This window comes from Bos javanicus, chromosome 23 (genome assembly GCF_032452875.1).
Source record: "Bos javanicus breed banteng chromosome 23, ARS-OSU_banteng_1.0, whole genome shotgun sequence".
In the NCBI taxonomy this organism is placed as follows: Eukaryota; Metazoa; Chordata; class Mammalia; order Artiodactyla; family Bovidae; genus Bos; species Bos javanicus.
In genome coordinates, this window is record NC_083890.1 from 38,130,375 (window position 1) to 38,154,090 (window position 23,716).

Consider the following 23,716-nt stretch of genomic DNA (forward strand, 5'->3'; position numbering starts at 1 on the left):
GATACTTTGATCAAAAGTAAAGACACAACCTTTGCCTTCTTGAAGCTGTTTGCCCAGGTAATGAGGTCAACACAGTTGGAGAAGTGCTGTGACTGCAGAAGCTTAGGATACTGCAGGAATGTCAAAAGGGAAGCCTTCCTGGAGGAGGTGACTTCTAAGCTGTGATTAAAAGGTTGGAGGAAGAGGGGAGAAGGAAGTGGGCATGGTCAGAAGCAGTAGATGAGTTCAATGGCTGTTGAAATTGTCCAGGTGAAATGAAGGGTGACCTGAATTAAGGTAGAAGTAGTGAGGGAAGCAGATGGATTTAAGAGACAGAGGTAGAATGAATAGAGTCAGGAGGTTGATTCCATTAATAGGATTTAAGGGAAAAGGACAGGTTCTCTGCTTTCTGGCCTAACCAGTTGGGTGGTTGAAGGGCCCACCCTCAGAGGGGAGGCTGAGGTGAAGGGGAAAGCGATAAGCTCTTATGGACCTCATGAAATTTAGGTGTCTGTGGTTTATCCAAATGAGGATTCCAGTAGGCACCAGGGTGTATGCCTGGGGATTCAGGAGGGACATCTGGGCTGAAGAAAAGAGATCTGGAAGTTATCTGCTGGTCATCGGAGGCGTGGGAGTGTGAGAGATCCTCTGCTGTATAACTTGGCTTGGGAAGCGAAGCTGGCCTGGGATGGCCCCCCAGAGGGCACCGTCTCAAGTGGAGCGGCAGGAGAGCAGCTCTCAAAGGTGAAGACCACCTAGGAATGTCAGGGAGTCAAGCAGAAAGAGCAAAGAATAATGCTCTGCGTCAAACATTGCTGAAAGCTCACGGCAGCTCCTGGGTCCTGCTCACCGGCTTTGGTCGATGAGATGGTTGGTGACTTGGTCACAGCAGTTGTTTTAGAGTGTTAGAGAGTGTTGTAATTTATGGCACTGAAAGTGAAAGTTGCTCAGTCATGTCTGACTTTTTGAGACCCCGTGGACCCATGGAATTCTCCAGGCCAGAATACTGGAGTGGGTAGCCTTTTCCTTCTCCAGGGGATCTTCCCAACCCAGGGATCGAACCCTGGTCTCCCTCATTGCAGGCAGATTCTCTACCAATTGAGCCACCAGGGAAGCCCAAGAATACTGGAGTGGGTAGCCTATCCTTCTCCAGGGGATCTTCCGGACCCAGGAATTAAACCGGGGTCTCCTGCATTGCAGGCGGATTCTTTGCTAACTGAGCTATCAGGGAAGGCCCTGTGGCATGTAGTGGAGGTTAAGCAATACAGTATGATTTTAGGGGTTCTTTGTAATTAAATTTTTAAAAGATTTATTTCTTTTTGGCTGTGATGGGGCTTCACTGCTGTGCGCAGGCTTTCTCTGTGGTGAGCAGGGGCTAGTCTTCGTTGCGGTGCTCCAGCTTCTCCATGCAGTGGCTTGTTGCAGAGCTCAGGCTCAGAAACTGTGGCGCACGGGCTTAGCTGCTCTGTGGCATGTGGGATCTTCCCAGACCAGGGATCGAACCCATGTCCCCTGTATTGGCAGGCGGATTCTTAACCATGGCACTACCAGGGAAGCCCCGTAACTAAATTTTAAAAATACAAATCCCTTCACTAGGTCCCTCCCTGTGACCTATAGGTGGGAGAATTAATAAGCACCAAAGAAAAGCTTACCTACTACTTGCAATTTTTTTTTTAACCTGTAGTTAGTTGGAATTTGTTTTATGCCTTTGAAAACCATTGTCTTGTTTTCTATAGGCTAAGGCATTTTCTTTTCTTTTAAAATAAGGGATGCACAGTTCCTTTGACTCTTGCTCCAAATTGGAGTCTCCCTTTGATCATTAACACATATTTTAGAGAAGGTGATTACCTAATAGGAATTGTAAATAGCTTAGGACTTAGTGACCAGACGGAATCACAGGTATTCCCATTTTGATGTTCCCTGGTTGTATAGTGGCCCCTAGGGCTTGGGTCTCTCCACTCTTGGAATTGTGACATTTGTGTTATATCTCACCTGTCCCCACAAGAGCTTTATTTTATGAAAGCTAAATGGTGCTATGTTTTATTTTCAACTTGAAGTGAAAATTAATTGTTTCAAGACATTTGAGAATTTCATAACTGTGTGAGATAATTGGTCACACCCTAGGGAAATTGCATAAGAAAATATAGCTCTGAGTTCTGCATTTTCATTTTCCCTAAAGATCTCATTCACAGTGATGTCTTAAATAGTAGATAGTTTTATGGGTGATGAGAAAGCAGATCTACCTGTAGAGTGCACTTTCTTTGGCATGGTGAAGGGTTCACAGACCACCACGAAAGAAATTGCTCAAGTCAGGCTTTTTGTTTAGGAGGCAGCAATAGGTTATTGGGGATAGAGGTGACTTGGGAGTGTGTTTTCCTCTCTCTCGTTAAATACACCTTATTTAACCTCTCCATTGTACCCGCTGGGAAACCACTGACGGTATTTGTACTTACTGCCTCCCTAGTGACGTGAAGTAACCAAACACAGTGTGTGCGTGTATGTGTGTGTGTAGTTACTTTTTCTTTTTTTTTTTTTTAATAAAATGACACTATAGGATCATAGTATAATTGATTCATGCTCCATGCTGTTCGGTTCATATTTCTTGATTGATTGTACTATTTCAAATGTGTAATGTCTAAGAATTTTAAATAATGAGATTTAAAAAAAATGTTAGGATAATGAATGTGGCCTCTTTAAAGCACCATCATCAACTCAGTTGAATCTCATTTGGGTGAAGATGGGCTAATTTCATTTTTACATTTAGGACATGTGCCAAATATGCCTATGGGCTTCCCTGGTACCTCAGTGGGTAAAGAATCTGCCTGCAGTGCAGGAGACCCAGGTTTGATTCCTGGATCCACAAGATCTCCTGGAGAAGGAAATGGCAACCCACTCCAGTATTCTTGCCTGGAAAATCCCATGGATGGAGGAGCCTGGCGTGTTGCAGTCCATGGGGTCGCAAAGAGTCGGATACAACTGAAAACTAACACACTTGCCGGCTATGTCGGAACTTATGCATTGGTAGACCATCAGTGGGCTAAGTCACTTCAATTGTGTCTGACTCTGCGATCCTATCGACTATAGCCCGCCAGGCTTCTCTGTCCATGGGATTCTCCAGGCAAGAATACGGGAGTGGGTTACCATGCCCTCCTTCAAGGATCTTCCCAACCCATGAGGAAGTCAGCAGCTGCCCTGGTGGGTCTCCTGGCAGGATTTTGATTGACTTAGTTCTCTATCAACCTCTCCACTCCAGGACAGAGGAGAAAGGAGGAAAAGCCACTTCCAGGCCAACCTGTCTCTTACATCTCCTGCATTGGCAGGCGGGTTCTTTACCACAAGCGCCACCTGGAAAGTCCTCAGAGATGGAGGGGTGGTGGTCATCATTTATATGTTTTTTACTGAAGGATGTGCAGAGAAATTGGTCAAGTCTAATGAATATATTTGAGCTTTTCTCCTTGTTGCTGTATTGGTAGACAGCCTGACGGAAAATAAGAGAGGTGCCATTTAGCATACACTCAGTATTTCATGCTGGACAGGCACCATGCGAATCACTTTACAAGTATTAAGTCATTAAATCTATGACTCAGTGAATATTAAGTACTAATTCTGTGAGGGTAGCTATATTATTATCCACATTTTACAGAAGAATTGGGGGTAGGGGTTAGATAACTAGCCAAAGTTGTACAGCTATGGGGTGAGTTAGGGTAGTATTCAAGTCTCAGCAGTCTGGCTCCGGAGCCTGTGGTCTTAACTTTTTACACCACTAGCTTTCATTACAGTCTGCTGCTTTGTCTACAGATCTGCAGTTTGTTGAATCCGTGGACAGAAAAAATGGACAGAAACTGAGAATAAGGAGGGCTGGCAGTACTGGGCTATTTTCTGTAAGAGACTTGAGCATCCACAGATTTTGGCATCTGTTGGGGTCCTAGAACCAATCCCCACAGACTCTGAGGGACAGTGTCCTATTGATCAAATCTGAATGCTTTAACTCATCTGCATCACGCTGTTTTTACAGTAATGAAAATGAGTCTTGTGGCTAATAGATTCATTGGCCAAAGGCCAATAATAAATGAAAAGATGCTCAACCAGTAGTCAGGACAATGCAAATTGAAATGAATATTCCACTAGTTCTTTACCTGATTGGAAAAATGGAACAGATTCATAGCATCCAAGTGTGAGGGTAAGGACACATGCTCATATGTAACTCGTGGGAAGGTGGGAGTAAAAAAATTGCTTCAAATTTTTATTTAAAATTTTAAACATTTCATTTGACTGAACTCCTAGGAATTTATCTTGTAGACATAAAATCACCAGTACATAAGGATGCATGTACAAGGAATTTGTTTTTTATCATGCTATTTGTAATGACCCTAAACTGGAAACCACTTGGCAGTTGGAAAATGCTGGCATAAATTATTCTGCATTCCTAATTTTGGAGTTTGGGGAAACTAATCAACAATTCCTCTCCTAGCTAGCATGCATGCATGCTCATGCTCAGTTTTTCAGTTGTGTCTGATTCTTTGCGACTCTGTGCACCGTAGCCCGCCAGGCTCCTCTGTCCATGGGATTCTCCAGGCATGAATACTGGAGTGGGTTGCGTTTCCTCCTCCAGAGGATCTTCCCGACCCAGGGATCCAACCTGAGTCTCTTGCATCTCCTGCATTGCAGGCGGATTATTTATTTATTTATTTTTTAACCACTGAGCCACCTGGGAAGCGAACCAATTAGGAAATAAGACCCAAGGGACAGAGGGAGATCAAAGTATTGTCTTATTAGTGATAAAGCTGATTGACTGTGTTTCTTATTTCTTTATTCTTGAATGAGATGGACTTATGTTCCCAACTACTGGTGGTGATGGGGGAAGGGCAGCAGGGGAGGGAGCACAGATCAGAGAACGTCCTTGTCTGAATGCAGACTGGCCACTAAAGACCGAAGTCTCCAAGTGAGTCCAGCACACCCAGTGTCTCCTCTCAGACTCACCAGTTGGGCTAGTCATTTCCTCCCTCCCTGGATAGGAGGAAGTGCGGAGTCACAGTGGAGAGAAGGTGGAAATTCTCCTTTTGTATTTTCCCTCCTAGGGAAGGGAGTGGAGATTATTCTTCCTTATGGAAATCTATGAAGTGGGAAGTGTTCCCCTCTCCTCCAACAACAGTGTTTTGGAATATCATGCAGTGTTAAACAGTATAACTTAGCTCAGTGTGAGCAGACTTGGGAAGATGTCTGTCATATTTTAAGTGAAAAATTGAGCTATAGGTGACTTTTATATGATTTTATATGATTATATTAAAAGGAGAAACCATGTATATGGGTATATTTTTGTAAATATAGAAAAAAGTATTTAAACACATATTGTAGTTGCTAAGAAGAATGGTGTGTGGAAGGTTTTGGTGATGGGGAAACTGAGCTTTTCCCTTGCATTTCTCTGTATTGTTCAGTTGTTCAAATGAGCATTTATTAATTTTATAAGAAAACGTCTAGTTGAGAGTTGCTATGAGATACATATGGGCTTCCCTGGTAGCTCAGATGGTAAAAAATCTGCCTGCAGTGCAGGAGACCCTGGTTAGATCCCTGGGTCGGGAAGATCTCTGGAGAAGGGAATGACAACCCACTCTAATATTCTTGCCTGGAGAATTCCATGGACAGAGGAGCCTGGCAGGCACCAGTCCATGGGGTCACAAAGGAGTCAGACATGACTGAGTGACTAACACTTCATACTTCACTTCATGATATATATATACACACACACATATATGTATGTATATATACATATTTTCAGATTACTTTTCCATTATAGGTTATTACAGGATATTGAATATTGTTCCCTGTGTTATACAGTAACTACAGGGTAGATCTTGAAATTTCTGATTACAAGAAAAAAAAAGTTGTAACTGTGTGTGGTGATGGATATCAACTAGACTTACTCTGTTGATCATTTTACAATATTTGCAAATACTGAACCATTACATTGTAAACCTGTAAGGGAGTCTTAGTGGCCTAGCTGATAAAGAGCCCGCCTGCCAATGCAGGAGATGCAGGTTCCATCCCTGGGTCAGGAAGATCCCCTGCAGATGGAAATGGCAGTCTACTTCAATATTCTTCCCCGGAGAAGCCCATGGACAGAGGAACCTGGTGGGCTGAAGCCCATGGGGTCACAAAGAGTCGGACATGGCTGAGCTACTGACACATGTTGTACACCTGAAACTAATGTTATATGTCAGTTTTATCTCAATTAAAAATATCATAAAGTTGTCTGCAAATATTGCATTGTGTGTTCAGTGGTGCCTTCAGCAGCTGGTGTCCCCCTTCCCTTTGGCAGTTCAGGGGTCTTCACTGAGAACTTGTTTCTAGATGGGCCTGTCAGCTCCCCTGCACCTTGTTTTATTTTCACCCCACACCCAGGTGTGCATGCGTGTGCTCAGTTGCTTCGTTCATGTCCAACTCTTTGTGATCCTGTGGACTGTAGCCCAGCAAGCTCCTTTGTCCATGGGATTCTCCAGGCAGGAATACTGGAGTGGGTTGCCATGCCCTTCTCCAGGGCATATTCCTGACCCACAGATCGAACCTGCGTCTCCTGCATCTTTTGTGTTGCAAGTGGATTCTTTACCACCAAGTCACCAGGGAAGCCCCTACACCCAAGGCTGGTGGGGAGTTTTGGGAGGGTGCGCTGGACTGGAATCAGGCCAGTTTGTTGCTTGGTGACTATGAACTTGGCTGAGTGATTGGCCATCTCTGGGCTCCGCTTTTCTTGTCTGAAAAATGAGATGTTGGAATTACATGAGAAGATTGAACTAAATGAATCATTCTAGGGGGGCTGAGCAGATGGACTCTGAACCCTGTCTCCCCGAGTTTAAATCCCCATATTGCCACTTACTAGGTGTGTGATATTGAGTTTAAATCCCCATTTAAATATGTGATATTTAGGAAAATTTTGTAACCTGTCTATGACTTACAGGCAGAAGGACTTTAGAGCAGTGCTGGAATATATGGGGTTGGTCAAAAGTTCATCTGGGTTTTTCTGTAAGATGTGATGGAAAAACCCAAATGAAGCTTTTAGCCATCCCTCTAAATACTGATAGTGTTAGTCACTCAGTCGTGTCCAACTCTTTGTGATCCTGTGGACTGTAGCCCAACAGGCTTCTCTCTGGAATTCTCCAGGCCAGAATACCAGAGTGGGTTGCCTTTCCCTTCTCCAGGGGGTCTTCCCGACCCTGGCATTGAACCCAGGTCTCCTACATTGCGGGCGGATTCTCTACCATCTGATCCACCAGGGAAGACTACTCTAAATACTAGCTATTATTAACTGACTAACAATGAAATTAATTCTAATGGGGAAATGGTATCTCCAGGGAGGTGGATGACAGCATGCTTATGGGCAAGGTTTCCCAGGATTCCTCAAATAATCCTGAATTCTATCCAGTCTTCCCTGTCTACTTGGCCAGGGCTTATAAGGATGTGGTTTATGAGGTGGGAGGCAAGCTAGAGGGATATCCTTAAAAGATACTACCCACCTATATTAAGGTTTTTCTTTGCCATGGCTAAAGAGGTGGCTTAAGTATTTTCCCCTTTGTATACACTGGAGTCAGTTTCTAAAGGGTTTTCATTGTAAATTATAATAAATGCATGGCATGATGTTTACAGAATAAGGTCAGCCATGAGTCTTCCTGTACAATTTAAACCCTAAACAAGTATATAGGATACTGTTCTGAGAAGGTATTTAGTTGCTAAATTGTGTCCGACTCTTCTGCAACCCCATGGACTGTATCCTGTCCAGCTCATCTGTTGATGGGATTTCCCGGGGAACTATACTGGAGTGGGTTGCTATTTCTTTCTCCAAAGGATCTTCCTGGATCAGGGATCGAACCTGCGTCTCTTACATTGCAGGTGGATTCTTGACTGCTGAGCCACCAGGGAGGGTTATCTCATTCCAGAAGGACTGGATGACTTACTCTGAACTAGTGGAAAGAGGCTTGTTAAGTGAGTATAAAAAGTTGGGGAGCAGGACTTCCCTGGTGGTCCAGTGGTTTAGACTTTGCCTTCTGATGCAGAGGGTGTGGATTTAATCTCTGGTTGGAGAGCTGAGATCCCACATGCCTTAGGGCCAAAAAACCAGAACATAAAACAGAAGCAATATTGTAACAAATTCAATAAAAACTTTAAAAATAATCCATATTAAAATTTTTTTTAAAAGCTCAGAGAGAAAGTTTGCACAAGTTGAAGAGTTGTTGGAAATGACTTTGAGCAGCTTAATTAAAGCCTCCCCCTGGACAAGCCTGACGTCTTGGGAGACAACCACAGGCAATGACTAAGCATCTCGCTTTAACTCCTGGAGCTGCCCTGGAGCTGAGTGTTTGGGGCCATTTACTTTACATCTTGGTTTCCTCAGTAATCCTTGAGGATTGTTGGGAAGATTCAGTGAGATGATAGGGGTGAAGTGGTAAAAGAATCTCCTTGCCGATGCAGGAGATGAGGGTTCCATCCCTGAATCAGAGATTCCCCTGGAGGAGGAAACAGTAACCTGCTCCAGTGTTCATGCCTGGGAAATTCCATGGACAGAGGAGCCTGGCAGGCTACGGTCCATGGGGTTGCAAAAGAGTCGGAAGCAACCCAGTGACTGAGCACATACATTTAGAAAAACAGCCTGTATTTGTGTTGCTCAGTACACATACATGCTCAATCAGTGCCAATTGTTACTACTTACACGTGTGTGTTTGAAACAAAAGGCTTAGGGGTCATGAACTTTCTCAACAAGTGTGAACCCTTTGTGGGCTAATGAGCTTTTGACCTAAGTAGGAGCAGGGAGGCCAGGGCACTGTTGGGAAGCCCTCTCAGTCCCGTTTGCAGTGGGCTGAGACGTACCTCCAGGTGAGGAGGGGGCATCCCTCACAGTTTGGTTTGGGTGTTGCTAACTTCCCACCTGCAGGCACAAGGAAAATGAGGTCTGTTTCATTCCTTGTCTTTGAGTCGAGGGTTTTTTGTTGGGAAGTGTTACAGGCCAAATTATGTTCCTGCAAAAACCCAGTTCTGAAGTCCTAACTCCCAGATGGTTGGATGGCATCACTGACCCAACGGAGGTGAGTTTGAGCAAACTCCGGGAGGTGGTGAAGGACAGAGAAGTCTGGCGTGTTGCAGTCCGTGGGGTCGCAAAGATTCAGACATGACTGAGTGACTGAACAACAAACAACCACCTCCAGTATCTTAGAACGTGACTGTATTTGGAGATAGTATCTTTCAAGAGGTCACTGAGTTAAATGAGGTCTTTGGGAAGACCCTCTGGGAGGGAGACGTTGGCCGTCTGCAAGCCAAGGACAGAGGCCTCAGAAGAAAACAACCCTGCCGCCATCTTGAATTCAGGGCTTCCAGAATTGTGAGGCAACAAGGTTCTGTTGTTGAAGCCCTCCAATCTGTGATACTTTGACATGGCAGCCCTAGCAAACTAATACAGGTAGCTACTGAATTCTCCCCAGAGTGATAGTATTTCTGGGCAGACTATTTGAAGGTGAAGGAAGTGATATAGTATCTTCAGTGGGGACATAGGCCAGGTTTTAAATTCTGGCTCTGTTGCTCACTGGCTTTGTGAATTCAGCCTTTGTTTTTTCTTTTCCTCCTGTGTAAAGCAGGAGTAAGCTACTTCATAAAGTTGTGAAGCTGAAAGGACTTCGTCTGTATAAAGTTTATTACTCTGCCTGACACTTAGTAAGCACTCAAAAAAATAGTGTTGTTACAATGAGACGGAATATCAGTTAGGAGTTTGGTTATAAATTTGCACATTGATTATCACTTTTAAGTACTGTTTGCTTACCTACAAGCTTGGAAAATGGCTTATCACAGATTTGAAGGCGTTTCTTGCTGACCTCCCAAGGAGCTTGGAATTAAAGTATGACAAGGATGTCTTTGAAAGTGCAAAGTAGCTAAAGAGTATGGTACAGCCACTTTTTGTTTTGTGGTACAGAAAGGAATTGCATTTTTTGTTCTCTTCCCCAGCCACATTCATTTGTAGGAGGCAATGCAAAAGAGCACTGTTTGTGAGAGAGGGACGGCTTGCCTTTAAATAAGGAATTGTTTAATTAGGTTGGTTTCGTCTTGGGGCATATAAGGCAGTGCTGCTGAGAAAAACATTCCAGGCCTGAACAGCTGCCTTTGTCTCATTGGTGAGCCGCCGGTAAATCACTGTGGTAGGGAAATAATTTTGGATTGTTAATATTTGCTGTTTGTTAAAAATAGCCAGCTTGCATCTCTTCATTAGGAGGAAGGCAGTGTTTTGCGCTCCTGGCAAAGTTTGGGGGCTTTTTTTTGGAACATAAATCCCCAAGAAATGCCTTTCAAGCAGCACATGAGAGCAGAAAGATCAAAAACTTCCACTGGAAGATTGCAGCTCATTGTGATTGTTCTTCCCTGTGCCTGGTAAAGAATCCGCCTGCAATGCAGGAGACCCTGGTTCCATCCCTGGGTTGGGAAGATCCCCTGGAGGAAGGCATGCAAGCCACTCCAGTATTCTTGCCTGGAGAATCCCCATGGACATAGGTGCCTGGCGGGCTACAGTCCATGGGGTCATGAAGAGTCTGACACGACTGAGCGACTAAGCACTAAGTGATGGGCCTTTGGTGAAATAAGTCAAACCCTTGGGCATGTATTTTTTTTTTTCTTTTTAATGGGAGGATAATTGCTTTACAATATTGTGTTAGTTTCTGCCATACATGACTCAGCCATAGATATGTTGAATTCATATGTCCGTTGAACTCCCTCCCACCTCCCTGGGCACATGTTTTATTTCCTTGCCGTGACTTTGAAATCTTGCGAGAGTGGTGGAAATTGAGGTCTTGCTGAATACGGGTTGTGTTTGATCAAAACAGCTGTGCTATACCATTTCCTTCTGCAGAACGGCCTGGGCAATGCTTTCATTGTGAAGGGCGTGTTGTTGGACATCACGAATGGAAATGCAGCTTGCTTTCCTGCTCTAGAGGGAGGGCATCAGTAGAAAAACAAAAATTTGGCACACCTTCCTTTTCAATATGAACATGTAAAAGTGTTAGTTGCTCAGTCGTGTCCAACTCTTTGCTACCACATGGACTGTAACCCGCCAGGCTCCTCTGTCCATGGGATTTCCAAGAACAATGGAGTGGGTTGCCATCCCCTTCTCTAGGGGATCTTCCTGACTCAGTGATCAAACCTGGGTCTCCTGCATTGCTGGCAGATTCTTTAGTATCTGAAACCACCAGGGAAGGGTTTATTAAAAGTAAAGCTATCTATTTTCATCTTCTTTGCCCATCTTCATGGTTAACTCCTGACATTTTGCTGCCTGTAAAAAGCACGTTTTTCTTTAAGATGAAGTTTTTTTCAAGTTAACTTCTGTTTATGCCTAATTCCTCCCTAAACTTGATATATATAGTAAGTGCTAATAAATGCAGCCCTGAGGATAGAGTAAGCAGAATTAAATAAGAATTGTTATGAGTTTAAGTGCCCTGATTGTGTGTGGTGTTGTGTGTATGAGAAATTCCATATGGAAATTGCAATTATAAATTGGAAAAAAGTTTACAAAGAATTTGCCAAGATCCCTGCCATCCTGTTAAAACAGCCATATTCAATTTTACATGTCTTTGCCTTTTCACATGCTACTATTGTTTAAAATATAGTTGTACATATCGATACAGTTTTATCTTTTGCTTTTTATTAGTTATAGCAAATGTTTTTCATTTTATTATAGGTGCTTTGTAAGGCCCATTTTTAATACTGTTATACTGAACAGTACCATTAATTACTATCTTTCTATTATCCTACATGTAGGTAGATTTTGCTTCATTTTGTCTCATAAATACTATCTTTTGGCATTAAGCTTTTTGTCATTCCAATGAATAAATTTCCAGGAGTTGGTCAGAAGTGTTACTTGTAGTAACTACTATCTACCATATTCCTTTTGAAAGGACTATGGTGCCAGGTGTATCCTTTTTTTCACATGTTAACCAGTGTCTTTACTAAGTGTTGAACTTTTAGTTTGCTTCTTCTTGCCATTAGAAATAATATTGAGGTGTCTTTTTTGTGTTTGTATTAAAAATTTGGTGCACATTTCTAATAGGTAATTGTGGTTTTAAAATTTACAGTCACACAGACTGGATAGGAGGGGAGTTTGGGGGAGAATGGATACATGTTTATGATGTATAGCTGATCTCTTTGCTGTTTACCTGAAATTATCAAAACATTGTTAATCATCTATATTCCAATATAAAGCAAAATATTAAAAAAAATAAGATTTACAGCCACAGACAGATAATACAAAAAAATAGAACTTTAAACATTTTTCCCTACTAAACTTAATTTAGTTTTCAAGCTGAATTGCCAGTTTTAGTCAACTCACTTCCTGTTTAAGGCTATGAAGGTTTGTCTCCCTCTACACCTGGGAATGAGTTGCAGGCTTTTGTGTTCTTGGCAGGCATCGGGTGCCTGTGCCATTGGGACTTTGCTGGTCTCTACTCCATCTTTGTGTTCCTCTAGAGTGCTTCTCTATACAGTTGGCCATCTCCCCCGGCTGCATTCTGAGAAGCCAGGCAACCATCTCTTCTACTGTGATACCTGCATGCTTCCTCTAGGCTTTTCTAGAATCCCATCCACTTAATGGTCTGAGCATCTTTCCTTTTACCCTTTTGTCCGGGTGTCTAAGTGCTGGTCCTGTGTGGTTCTATGCTAAGTCGCTATGTCTAACTCTTTGTGACCCTGTGGACTGTAGCCCACCAGGCTCCTCTGCCCATGGGATTCTTCAGGCAAGAATACTGGAGTGGGTTGCCATGCCCTCCTCCTTGGGATCTTCTTGACCCAGGGATTGAACCCGCAGCTCCTGCATTACAGGCAGATTCTTTACTGCTGAGCCACTGGGGAAGCCCCAAGTGCTAGTTCAACCCCATGGAATCTCTCCTTCAGTCTGCTGGCCAAACACTTTTATCAACTTTTGTGCCGAAAAATAGCTCTTATATCATTAAGAGCTTTTCTCCCCTGTGGGATTATGGTAAAACTCCGTGCTTTAAATTCTTCAGTTTTGCTCTTCAGCTATGAAGATAAGCTTTCAGAATTAAAAAGGAAAAAGAAAAACTTTGCTAAGGTTCTGGAGACTGTTTTGACTTTCAGATTTATCTCTGCTTTAGGTTTAGAAAACTCGACTCAGGAACTGGAAAACCCAGGGATTGCCTCTCTCATCCTAGGCTGCATGGCTTGTCCCTGGGGAAGAAAGGAATGTGGAGGGCTTAGGCAGCTGCTTGAATGATGGGTGGGAAAGGGAATCAGTCCAAGGGCAACAAAGAGACTGGGGAAGCCAATTCTTAACAACACAGCAGTTCAGTGCTGTGACTTAACTGGGGACTGTGTGTTAAGTTTATCGAATGCACAGTTTGTGTGTTGTTATTGTTCAGTGGCTAAGTTGTGTCCAACTCTTTCTGACCCCATGGACTGCAGGGCACCAGGCTTCCCTGTCCTTCACTATCTCCCAGAGTTGGCTCAAACTCATGTCCATTGAGTCGGTAATGCCATCCAGCCATCTCATTTCTGTTGCCTCCTCCTCCTCCTGTGATAATTTAGTGGATATAGAATAATATTAATAGCAAGTACTTGTCAGTGCCAGGACTGTTTTGAGCAATCTTCTACATTAACTTCTTTAGTCCTCAAAACAACTTGAGAAGGACAACTACTATTTTTTTTTTTGTCCATACCACGTGGCATGAGGGATCTTAGTTCCCTGACCAGGGATTGAACCCTGCATTGGGAACATGGAGTTTTAACCACTGGACCAATTGGGAAGTCCCTAGTACTACTGTTATTACCTCCACCACATGCTCTAGGAGCCAAGATGAAATGAGCTTTGTAACTCTTCACCCTGTAAGTGGTGAGGCTGGGTCTTGCAGCCCGGTAAGACTGTTGTTGAGTCTCTGAGTTGTGTTTGACTCTTGTGACGCCATGGCCTGTAGCCCACGAGCCCACCAGGCTCCTCTGTCCATGGAATTCTCCAGGCAAGAATACTGGAGTGTGTTGCCATTTCCTACTCCAGGAGATCTTCCCAACCCAAGGATCAAACTCGTGTCTCCATTGGCAGGTCGATTCTTTACCACTGAGCCATCAGGGAAGCCCTGGTTCTATTTCTGGTCAGGGACTGGGAGGTGACAAGTACTTAATCTGATTATTATTGAAGGGAAATCCTTTTCTCTTGTATTTGTGACACTTTTGGCTTTCTTCTTTCAGGAGTTTGATCATTTCATAAAAGGTGGTTCTTTTCCTATTTAGGAAGGCATCATCTCTTTACTGTTTTGGTTTGTTCATATATTAATATGTATTTCCTCATTAATTTAGCTGTTTCTCTGATGAGGATAAAGAAACCTTCATTTCAACTACTTGGAATCACTAGGGTTTAAAATCTGTATTATCTCAGGTCAGTGACTGCTTTCCAGAGTTGTGTTATTTAAAAAAAAATTTTTTTTAACTTATTTGGCTGTGATGTATCTTAGTTGCGATACATGGGGTCTTCATTGCGGGATGTGGGGTTTAGCTCCCTGACCAGGGATCGAACCCAGGCCCCCTGCACTGAGAGCACAGTGTTAGCCACTGGACCACCAGGGAAGTCCTGGAGCTGTGTCGTTTTTAAAACCTATTTATTGTGAAAAAGGTTAAACATAAAGGTGAACATGGAGATGTCAGTAGAGCAAACTTTTCAAGTGCCCAACACACAGCCTCAACAATTTTAAACTCATGGCCAGCCTGGTTTCATCTATACCAGGGTTCTTCACCTTGGCACTATTGACATTTTAGACTGGAAAAGTCTTTGGATGGGAGGCTCTCCTGTGCCTTGTAGGATATTTAGCAGGATCCCTAGCCTCTACCTACTAGATGCCAGGAGCACTACACCCCTCCCCGCGTCCTGGTTATGACAACCGGAAGTGTTCCCTGGGGAGCACACCCTCCCGAGTTGAGGGCCACTGACTTATACTCACTCCACTCTCCCTCCCTGTAAGATTATTTGGAAGTAGATCCCATAGATTAAATCAAACCCGTTTGTGGATTTATTTCTGAAATGTAACATTGTATGTAAAATATAACGTCTAGTTTTGTTAACCCTTCAGAGAGGAAAGGAGGAAAGATCTAACAATGTTCGTGTATAAATTGTTGCCAGGTAGTCACTCTTGGCTGCAGAGATGGTCATAGTTCCTACCAGTTACCAGTATTGATATGAACTAGGAAACAGAAAGAAATGGATATTGTGCTCCAGCCTGTGTATATTTTTAAAACTGTAATGTATACATGATACAGGGTTTCCCATTTTAAAGCTTGTAGTACAATTCAGTGGCAGTAAGTACACCCACTCTGTCATGTAACTATTTCCAAATCATCCATCTCCAGAACTCTCTTCATCTTGTAAAACTGAAACTCCATATCCATTCAGTAATAATCCTATTCTCTCCACCCCTCAGTTCCTGGCAAACACCATTCTGCTTTCAGTCTTGATAAATTTTATTTTTCTAGGTACCTCATATGAAGTGAAGTGAAAGTCATGTCCGACTCTTTGCAACCCCATGGACTATACAGTCCATGGCATTCTCCAGGCCAGAATACTGGAGTGGGTAGCCTTTCCCTTCTCCAGGGGATCTTCCCAACCCAGGGATCAAACCTAGGTCTCTTGCATTACAGGCGGATTCGTTACCAGCTGAGCTATGAGGGAAGCCTGGTACCTCATATAAGTGGAATCAGATATCTGTCCTGTGTCTGGATTATTTCACTTAGGATAATATCTTCAAGGTTTATCTGTGTTGTAGCATGTGTCAGAATTTCCCCCATTTTAAGGTTGAACAATATTCCATTGCATGTATTTATTACCACATTTTACTTATCCATTTATCTGTTGATAGACATTTGGGTTGTCTCTGCCTTTTGAATGTTGTGAATAATGCTGCTCTAAACCTGGTGGGCAGATATCTCTCCAGGACCCTGCTTTCAGTTCTTTTGGGTATACGCCCCAAAGTGGAATTGCTGTATTATAATTTTTTGAAGAACCACAGTACTGTTTTCCATAGCAGCTGTACCATTTTCGATTCCCACCAGCAGTGTACAAGGATTCTAATTTCTCTAAATCCTTGCCAATGCTTATTATTTTGTTTTTAAAGTAATTACCATCCTAATGGGTGTGACGTGGTATCTAATTGTGGTTCAGGGTGTACCTTTTAGGATGTTCCTCTAGTCATTGAAAAGTAATTCTGCTAGAACCTTCCTGCTAGAACTAAGTGCTGCCATTGTGTATTTTCAGTTTCGCCTTAGAATAGGTTGCTCTGGAACCCTGAGGTTCCAGTTTGCTCTGGAACATCTGAGGACTGACTAGAGACTCATTGTTGGGAAGAAGGTTGGAGGGGTGGGTTGTATTTGTGTATAGGGGGGAAACTTTTAATCCATTGTGAAGTGTTGCATTTGGGCACCAAGAGTTCAGGGAAAAGATGCTGGTCAGATGTGGAATCAGAGACCATTATGGCTGGAAGAGCCATGAAAGACCACTTCAAAAGGAATTGATTTATTCAGATACTATGTCCTTGATCCCTTCTAAAAGCAAACTGATGCTGAAGTTTTCATTCTGAATACTCTGAAAAGTCTAAAGTACTTTTCTAGGGTTAATTTTTTTTTTCTCTAGGGTTAATTTAATGGTTAAACCTTTCAATATATTTTGTGTTAAGTCCCTTGCTCTTTCCTAAGAGTATCAGTTCAGTTTAGTTTGGTCGCTCAGTTGTGTCTGACTCTTGGCGACCCCATGGACCAGCATGCCAGGCCTCCCTGTCCATCACCAACTCCCGGAGCCTACTCAAACTCATGTCCATTGAGTTGGTGATGCCATCCAACCATCTCATCCTCTGTTGTCCCCTTCTTCTCCTGCCTTCAATCTTTCCCAGCATCAGGGTCTTTTCAAATGAGTCAGTTCTTTGCATCAGGTGGTCAAAATATTGGAGTTTCAGCATCAGTCCTTCCAATGAATATTCAGGACTGATCTCCTTTAGGATAGACTGGTTTGATCTCCTTGCAGTCCAGGAGATTCTCAAGAGTCTTCTCCAACACCACACTTCAAAAGCATCAGTTCTTCGGCACTCAGCTTTCTTTGTAGTCCAACTCTCACATCCATACATGACTACTGGAAAAATCATAGCCTTTGACTAGACGGACCTTTGTTGGCAAAGTAATATCTGCTTTTTAATATGCTGTCTAGGTTGGTCATAACTTTTCTTCCAAGGAGCAAGTGTCTTTTAATTTCATGGCTGCAGTCACCATCTACAGTGATTTTGGAGCCCAGAAAAATAAAGTCTCTCACTCTTTCCACTGTTTCCCCACTTATTTGCCATGAAGTGATAGGACTGGATGCTATTATCTTTGTTTTCTGAATGTTGAGCTTTAAGCCAACTTTTTCACTCTCCTCTTTCACTTTCATCAAGAGGCTTTTTAGTTCCTCTTCACTTTCTGCCATAGGAATGGTGTCATCTGCATATCTGAGGTTATTGATATTTCTCCCATCAATCTTGATTCCAGCTTGTGCTTCATCCAGCCCAGCGTTTCTCATGATGTACTCTGCATACCTAAGGGTATTAGGAAATTATAAATATTTTATAGTTTCTTTTAGGTAAAATATTTTTGAGAGAGAGGTCATTGAGATTTTTCTAAGGAAATATAGTGCCTATTTTACATAACTAGATAGTTTTGATATTGAAAGTTTAATACAGGGCTGTCTCTTTTTCTGAGCGTCTTTGGAATACCCCCTTGGATTTGGGCAATCTCTTATTTGGTGTTAATTTAAAATGAGAAAAATTAGAGTCAGAAAACAGCTGATGAGGGACTTCTCTGGTTAAGATTTCACTCCTTGCAGCGGGTTGCAGGTTTGATCCTTGGTCGGGGAGCCAAGATCCCATATACCTCAGGGCCAAAAAACCAAAACATAAAGCAGAAGCAATATTATAACAAGTTCAATAAAGACTTAAAAAAAAAACAGTCCATATTTTTAAAAAAATTTTAAAGCCCCCCGCAAACCAACTGGTGATTGTTTTGGAAAAGCATTTGCTTTCTTAGGTACCAGTGAGGGAAAGGGCTTCCCTTGATATCTCAGTTGGTAGAGAATCTGCCTGCAATGCAGGAGACCCCGGTTTGATTCCTGGGTCAGGAAGATCCGATGGAGAAGGGATAGGCTACCCACTCTGGTATTTTTGGGCTTCCCTTATGGCTCAGCCAGTAAAGAATCTGCCTGCAATGTGGGAGACCTGGGGTCGATCCCTGGGTTGGGAAGATCCCCTGGGGAAGGGAAAGGCTACCCACTCCAGTATTCTGGCCTGGAGAATTCCATGGCCTGTGTAATCCATGGGGTCGCAAAGAGTTGGACACAACTGAGCAACTTTTACTTCACTTCACTTCACAGTGAGGGAAGCCTCAAGGATTTGATTCATCGGCATCTCAAAAAGAATATGTTCTTTATCTTAGGATAATGCTAAGGGCTGAGGGTAGGGAAGACGCTCAGCAAAGTGACCTCACAGTCAACTAAGGCTCTTTCCAATAAGAAGTCTCCAGTTTGTCGGTGGGAAAGCAGCTTTGCCTCATCTCAAAGGATTGGAGAAGAAACCTTTGGGTTGGTCACTTCTTCTACCAGATGAGGGTATGGTTATCTTTTAACATCCTCCAAACGAGTGCTCTACCGAGCAAAACATCCATGTCTGAGAGGCATCTTGATGTAGACTCTGCAAGGAGGAGGGAAAGAAAATCCACGCTCGGGCCAAACAGCAAAGGTTCTGATTCTCGCTTCCCCGTCCAGGTGAATTTCGTGGCCTGCCAGCTCTCTGCTCTGTGTGCTGCTTTCTGGTTCCGCCTCTACTTGAGTCCCGGTGAAACCAGTCCTGCTGTCCGGCATGCATTTGCCACCATTTTTGGCATCTATTTTGTCATCTTTTGTTTTGGCTGGTGAGTATGAACCTCCTACGTTCTAAATGTTTATCATTTGAGTGTTTTGTGGAGATATTCTTGGCATTTCCCAGACACTAAGGAAGAAAAAATATGACATTTACTCTTATTGTAAAATAATGGGGATATTGCAGGAATCTCCAGAAACTGAAACCAATAAATTGACTCTAATAGAAGTTAATTCAGTGAATTTTTCTTAAAATTAGACTTCTGCTGATCTCACCCAAGATCATGTAAATGGAATTTTCCTAGCAAGGAACTTTTCCTAACTGTTATAGCTATTGGTGTTTTTCTTGCATCACTGCTAGAGATAGTGGCATTAATCCTGCACTTAGAGTAGAAGAAAAGTTTTAGGGCCAGTCTTCGGGAATGTGTCCTCCTTTAGCAGGGAAAGCCTTTTCTCTGCTAGGTAAGCTGGGCAGATCTCATGGGAGGGATACTTCTTGGGGAAGAAGTTCTAGAAATAAACATTTCTAGAAGTTCAACTTGAGGGAATTTGTTCAGAGTAGTAGCTTATGGCTCCTCCTCCTCCAGTGAAAATTTGAGAAAGGATGATGAGTATTTTGAATCACCCCAAGGTCAAAGTGTTGGTGTCTGGGGCAGCTCAGTTTTGGTCTTGATACTTTAAAGTTAGAAAGAACTCTCTTCTCTGCAGTTGGAGATCTATGTCATGACTTCCTAGTGTCGTTTCAAGGTATCTTATTTGCATAGAATGAAAATACTTGATTTATTTTCTCTTAAATAAACATGAGTTGACTGATCACTTGCTTTTTGGTGGGAGTGGAGGTGGAGACAGCCAAGAGGTATGTTAATATGAAATACATTCGGTGTCCTCCCTTTCTCCCCACAATGTCCTGCAGGTATTCTGTGCATCTTTTTGTGCTGGTGTTAATGTGCTATGGAATCATGGTCACTGCAAGCATATCCAATATTCACAGGTAAGACCCTGGGGATGAACAATGCAAGGTGAGCTCTTTCATGATCTTTGAAATCTGTTTCCAGGATGAAGAGATGCCTTCTCCATTAGCCACATATGGTATATCCTAAGTTCTCTGGGATATCTGAAGGGAGGGATGGAAAACCTTAAATTCTGGGGGTCTTTGGAGAAAGCTGTTTGGGAAAAAAAAAGTGTGATGCAAACTGGGACTCAGGGGAAAGAGAGTTTATCAGAATTAGGCAGCCTCATTTGTCATGGCACCAACCTGGAAAGTGGTCACCTTATGGAATACTACTCAGCCATGAAAAAGAATGAGTGATTGCCTCACACAGTGCCATGGATGAATCTCATCATCAATGTGCTGGATGAAGGAGATCCCACGAATTCTCTTCTCAAAAAAGCAAACTAAGCTGTAGTGACAGAAATCAGATTGGGGTAACTGGCAGCAAGATGGCTCAGGGAGATGTGAAAGGGATCATGAGAGGTGTGAAACAACCTGGGGAGGGGGTGATGGATATGTCTGTTATCTTGAACTTGGCTCTGATTTTCTGAGTATGACATGTGTCAAAACTTTGGATACTTTAAATGTGCCCAAAGAAGTGTTAAAAAGGGAAGAAATATTCTTACTATGATATTTTGATTTCAAAGTGCAGAAGTAATTTAATTCTACCTTGAAGGCTGCATGCTTGGACAATCCAGGAAAATACCTGGAGTGGCTGTCTTGTATTGTCTCTGATTCATGTGGTCTTTCTGAAACCTCAGAATTAATTCAGCCTCTCAGTAACACTGGAATGTGAGCTCTGTGAAAACACAGACTTTTCTCTCCACTGTTGTAGCCTCAGAGCCTAGAACAATACCTGGCACAAGTAAAGACTCAGTAAATATTTGTGGAATGAATGGCTGAATATACTTGAAAACACATTCATGCTTCAATGGCTTCATTTTTGATAACTTCTCTGGAAAAGCAAATGCCTTATTTCAACCTCGGAAAACTCTTTGATTAATAAGACTATTGGCACAATAGTTTTCCTTCTTAAAAGAATTGGAATTTAATTTTTTAGTGTATCATCTTGTAATTACTTCCAATAAAATTTTGGTTTGCAAGGGAAAATATTTTTGCCTGCTTTTAACTTGGATAGTCACTTAACTGTGTTCGAATGAACTTGGGAAATTTGAATTCTAGTCATCTCTCTGCTAAGTGTCTTCCTTAAAGAGGATAGAGTCATTCCTTCAGAAGGGAAATAAGAAATCGGTATTTCTATAATTTGTTAAGAATGGATTTGGGAAATGCTTCATGTTATGACAAAATGCTTTTTTTTTTCAGTAGGAGGTAAAAATGCGTGGCTTTTCCTCCACTTGACACTGGAATTAAATGATGAATAAAAATGTCACATCTCTAAAGCAGATTTCCAGCTACCTTACAAACTATAATTTGTCAGTTCTCCCTGCATCTGTGTGATGCTGGTGAGGTGGGGTCCATTTTTCAGAGGGTCCAGCTGTATTTTCAGGCTTGCTGTGTTAGTCTCCAGCCAGGAGTGGAATCCTCCGGCGTTGGTAGGGAGAGCCCTTCACGGGCAGGCTCTGACTGTTTCTTCATGATAACATTGTGGTAGCAGAGGGCCGTGTCCTAAGACTGGAAAGAAAAAAATGCCAGAACAAGTTCTTCTCCTTTTTCTGTGCTTGTGTGGTTGCCAGGACTGCCGAAGTCAGGAGTGGCTCACATTTCCCCATGGAGGGAAGTTGTTTCCTCTTGCTGCTGGGAAAGAACACCAGGCAAGGGTCAGGAAACCTGGCTGTTTGCAGCGGCACAAGGTTGGAAAAGCCAGGCGGCTTCTTTGCGTGTCGGGCTTCCCGCCTATGCGACGTGGGGTTTGTCGTGGTGTTTGTTGTTTAGTTGCTGAGTTTTGTCCGATTCTTTGTGACCTCATGGACCGTAGCCTGCCAGGCTCCTCTGTCCATGGGATTTCCTAGGCAGGAACACTGGAGTGGGTTGCCATTTCCTACTCCAGGGGATTTTCCCCGATCCAGGGATTGAACCCACATCTCCTACATTGGCAGGTGGATTCTTTACCACTGAGCCACCAGAGGATGGTTTGAGCTTGTTTGCTTCAAGATTGCTGGGTTCTTTGTGAATTGTGTTCCTCTGCCTTTCCCTGAGTTATGAGTTGTGTTCTATGCATAGCTGGGAATAGGAGGGGAAGATGGTGGTACTTGCTGCCATGTGGACCTAACCCACTGCAGAGCTGCCTGTTATTCAGGATTTATCTAGAGAGTTCATGAAGTACCGATGCTGTTTACTTCCCAGGCCACTCTGTTGGGCAAAAATCACAGGTGTTCACTTACTTTATATGAACCCACTGGAACAGAATACAGTACCTCCTGGGATGGAAGGCCTCGTGTGGGAACTTGGTGATGCAGTTACCAACTTTTGAGGCCAAGCTCTCTTAAATATGTTTCATTAAATTGATATATAAACTCTTATTGAGTATATCAGTATACAATTACATTTACTATTTCCTATCATTACGGCAAATATATTCTTTCTAGGAGAACTCTATAAGGTATAGATTTTTTTTTTTCCTGAGATGGAAAATGATGAAAGTTCAGAGAGGTGAATGGGTGTACGTGCTCAGTCATTCAGTCATGTCTGGCTCCTTTGTAGCCCTCCAGACTCCTCTGTCCATGAAATTTCCCAGGCAAGAATACTGGAGTTGGTTGCCATTTCCTACTCCAAGGTATCTTTCCAACCCAGGGATCAAACCCATATTGCTTGTGTCTCCTGCATTGGCAGGCGGATTCTTTACCACTGGTGCCACCTGGAAAGCCCCGGGTGTACAAATGGCTCTGCAGTTGAGTGAGTTTTCACAAAGTGAATGCACCCCTGCAACTGCCACGAAGGTCAGCGAGGACTGTGTCACCGTCATTCATGCTCCAATCTCTACCACACCCTTCCTTCCTAAAGTAACTACTAGCCTGACTTCTCACACCTGCAGATGAGTTTGGCCAGTGCTTGGATTTGAACTCATGTTGGTCTGGGCCCAGAATACATGCTCTGTCTGCGGCTCCTGGATTCAGGTTTTTCAGGGGAAATGAATGTATTTCTCTATTGTCTGGGGACTCAGTACTTGGCCCCACCCTTGGTAGGTGGGTGAAAGTATAATAATTGAATTGAACTTGCTTTTCTCTCTGGGTGAAGGGTCCCAGGAAGGCATGGGCGTAGCTCCTTTTGATTCGAAAGGATTCTGGAAAAGTCTCTCAAATCTTCTTTGTGCTACTGCCTTGACCCTTGTGAACTGGCTTGGGAGGGGGGACAGGTACTAGAGGGAAAAGGTCTAACTCCATTCTAGTACTTCAGCTCATAAGGGAGTTTTTTCTTAAACATTTGCTTTGTGCACCATCTTCTTGGTCTGGAAGGGGTTATGGTTGAACCCAGGGAGGGAAAAGTCATTTCTGTGTGGTAACATCTTTCTTGCAAATAATGAAGAGAACTAAAGTTATAGAGTGCTTTACTGTATCTGGCTTAGCATCCTGCTTTCCCTTGCTACCAGATGAATGTTTATTATCCTTTCTTTACTATTCCTGAGGTTGATTTAGTCTTGATGAGTTATTTTAATGTGAATTTGTGAATTTCAACATCATTCGGTATCAGAATATACATCTTCCCAGTTTTATTACATTTGTTTGAAAATCATCCTTGTGAATTTATGTCTGTTTATGATGGGCTCCTGAACCATTCAGTTCAGTTCTGTTCAGTTGCTTAGTTGTGTCTGACTCTTTGTGACCCCATGGACTACAGCACGCCAGGCTTCCCTGTCCATCACCAACTCCTGGAGCTTGCTCAGATTCATGTCCAGCGAA

At 42.9% G+C, this 23,716-nt stretch overlaps 1 protein-coding gene across 6 annotated transcripts in view; it reads left to right on the forward strand.

Moving 5' to 3' along the window:
* Positions 1-23,716, forward strand: part of MBOAT1 (membrane bound O-acyltransferase domain containing 1) — a 111,725-nt gene that overhangs the window by 40,345 nt on the left and 47,664 nt on the right. For all 6 annotated transcript variants that reach the window (XM_061398750.1, XM_061398748.1, XM_061398747.1 and 3 more), the window contains 2 exons: positions 18,776-18,921; positions 19,782-19,859. In XM_061398750.1, coding sequence (XP_061254734.1) covers positions 18,776-18,921; positions 19,782-19,859 — 224 coding nt within the window. The remainder of the gene's footprint in view (positions 1-18,775; positions 18,922-19,781; positions 19,860-23,716) is intronic.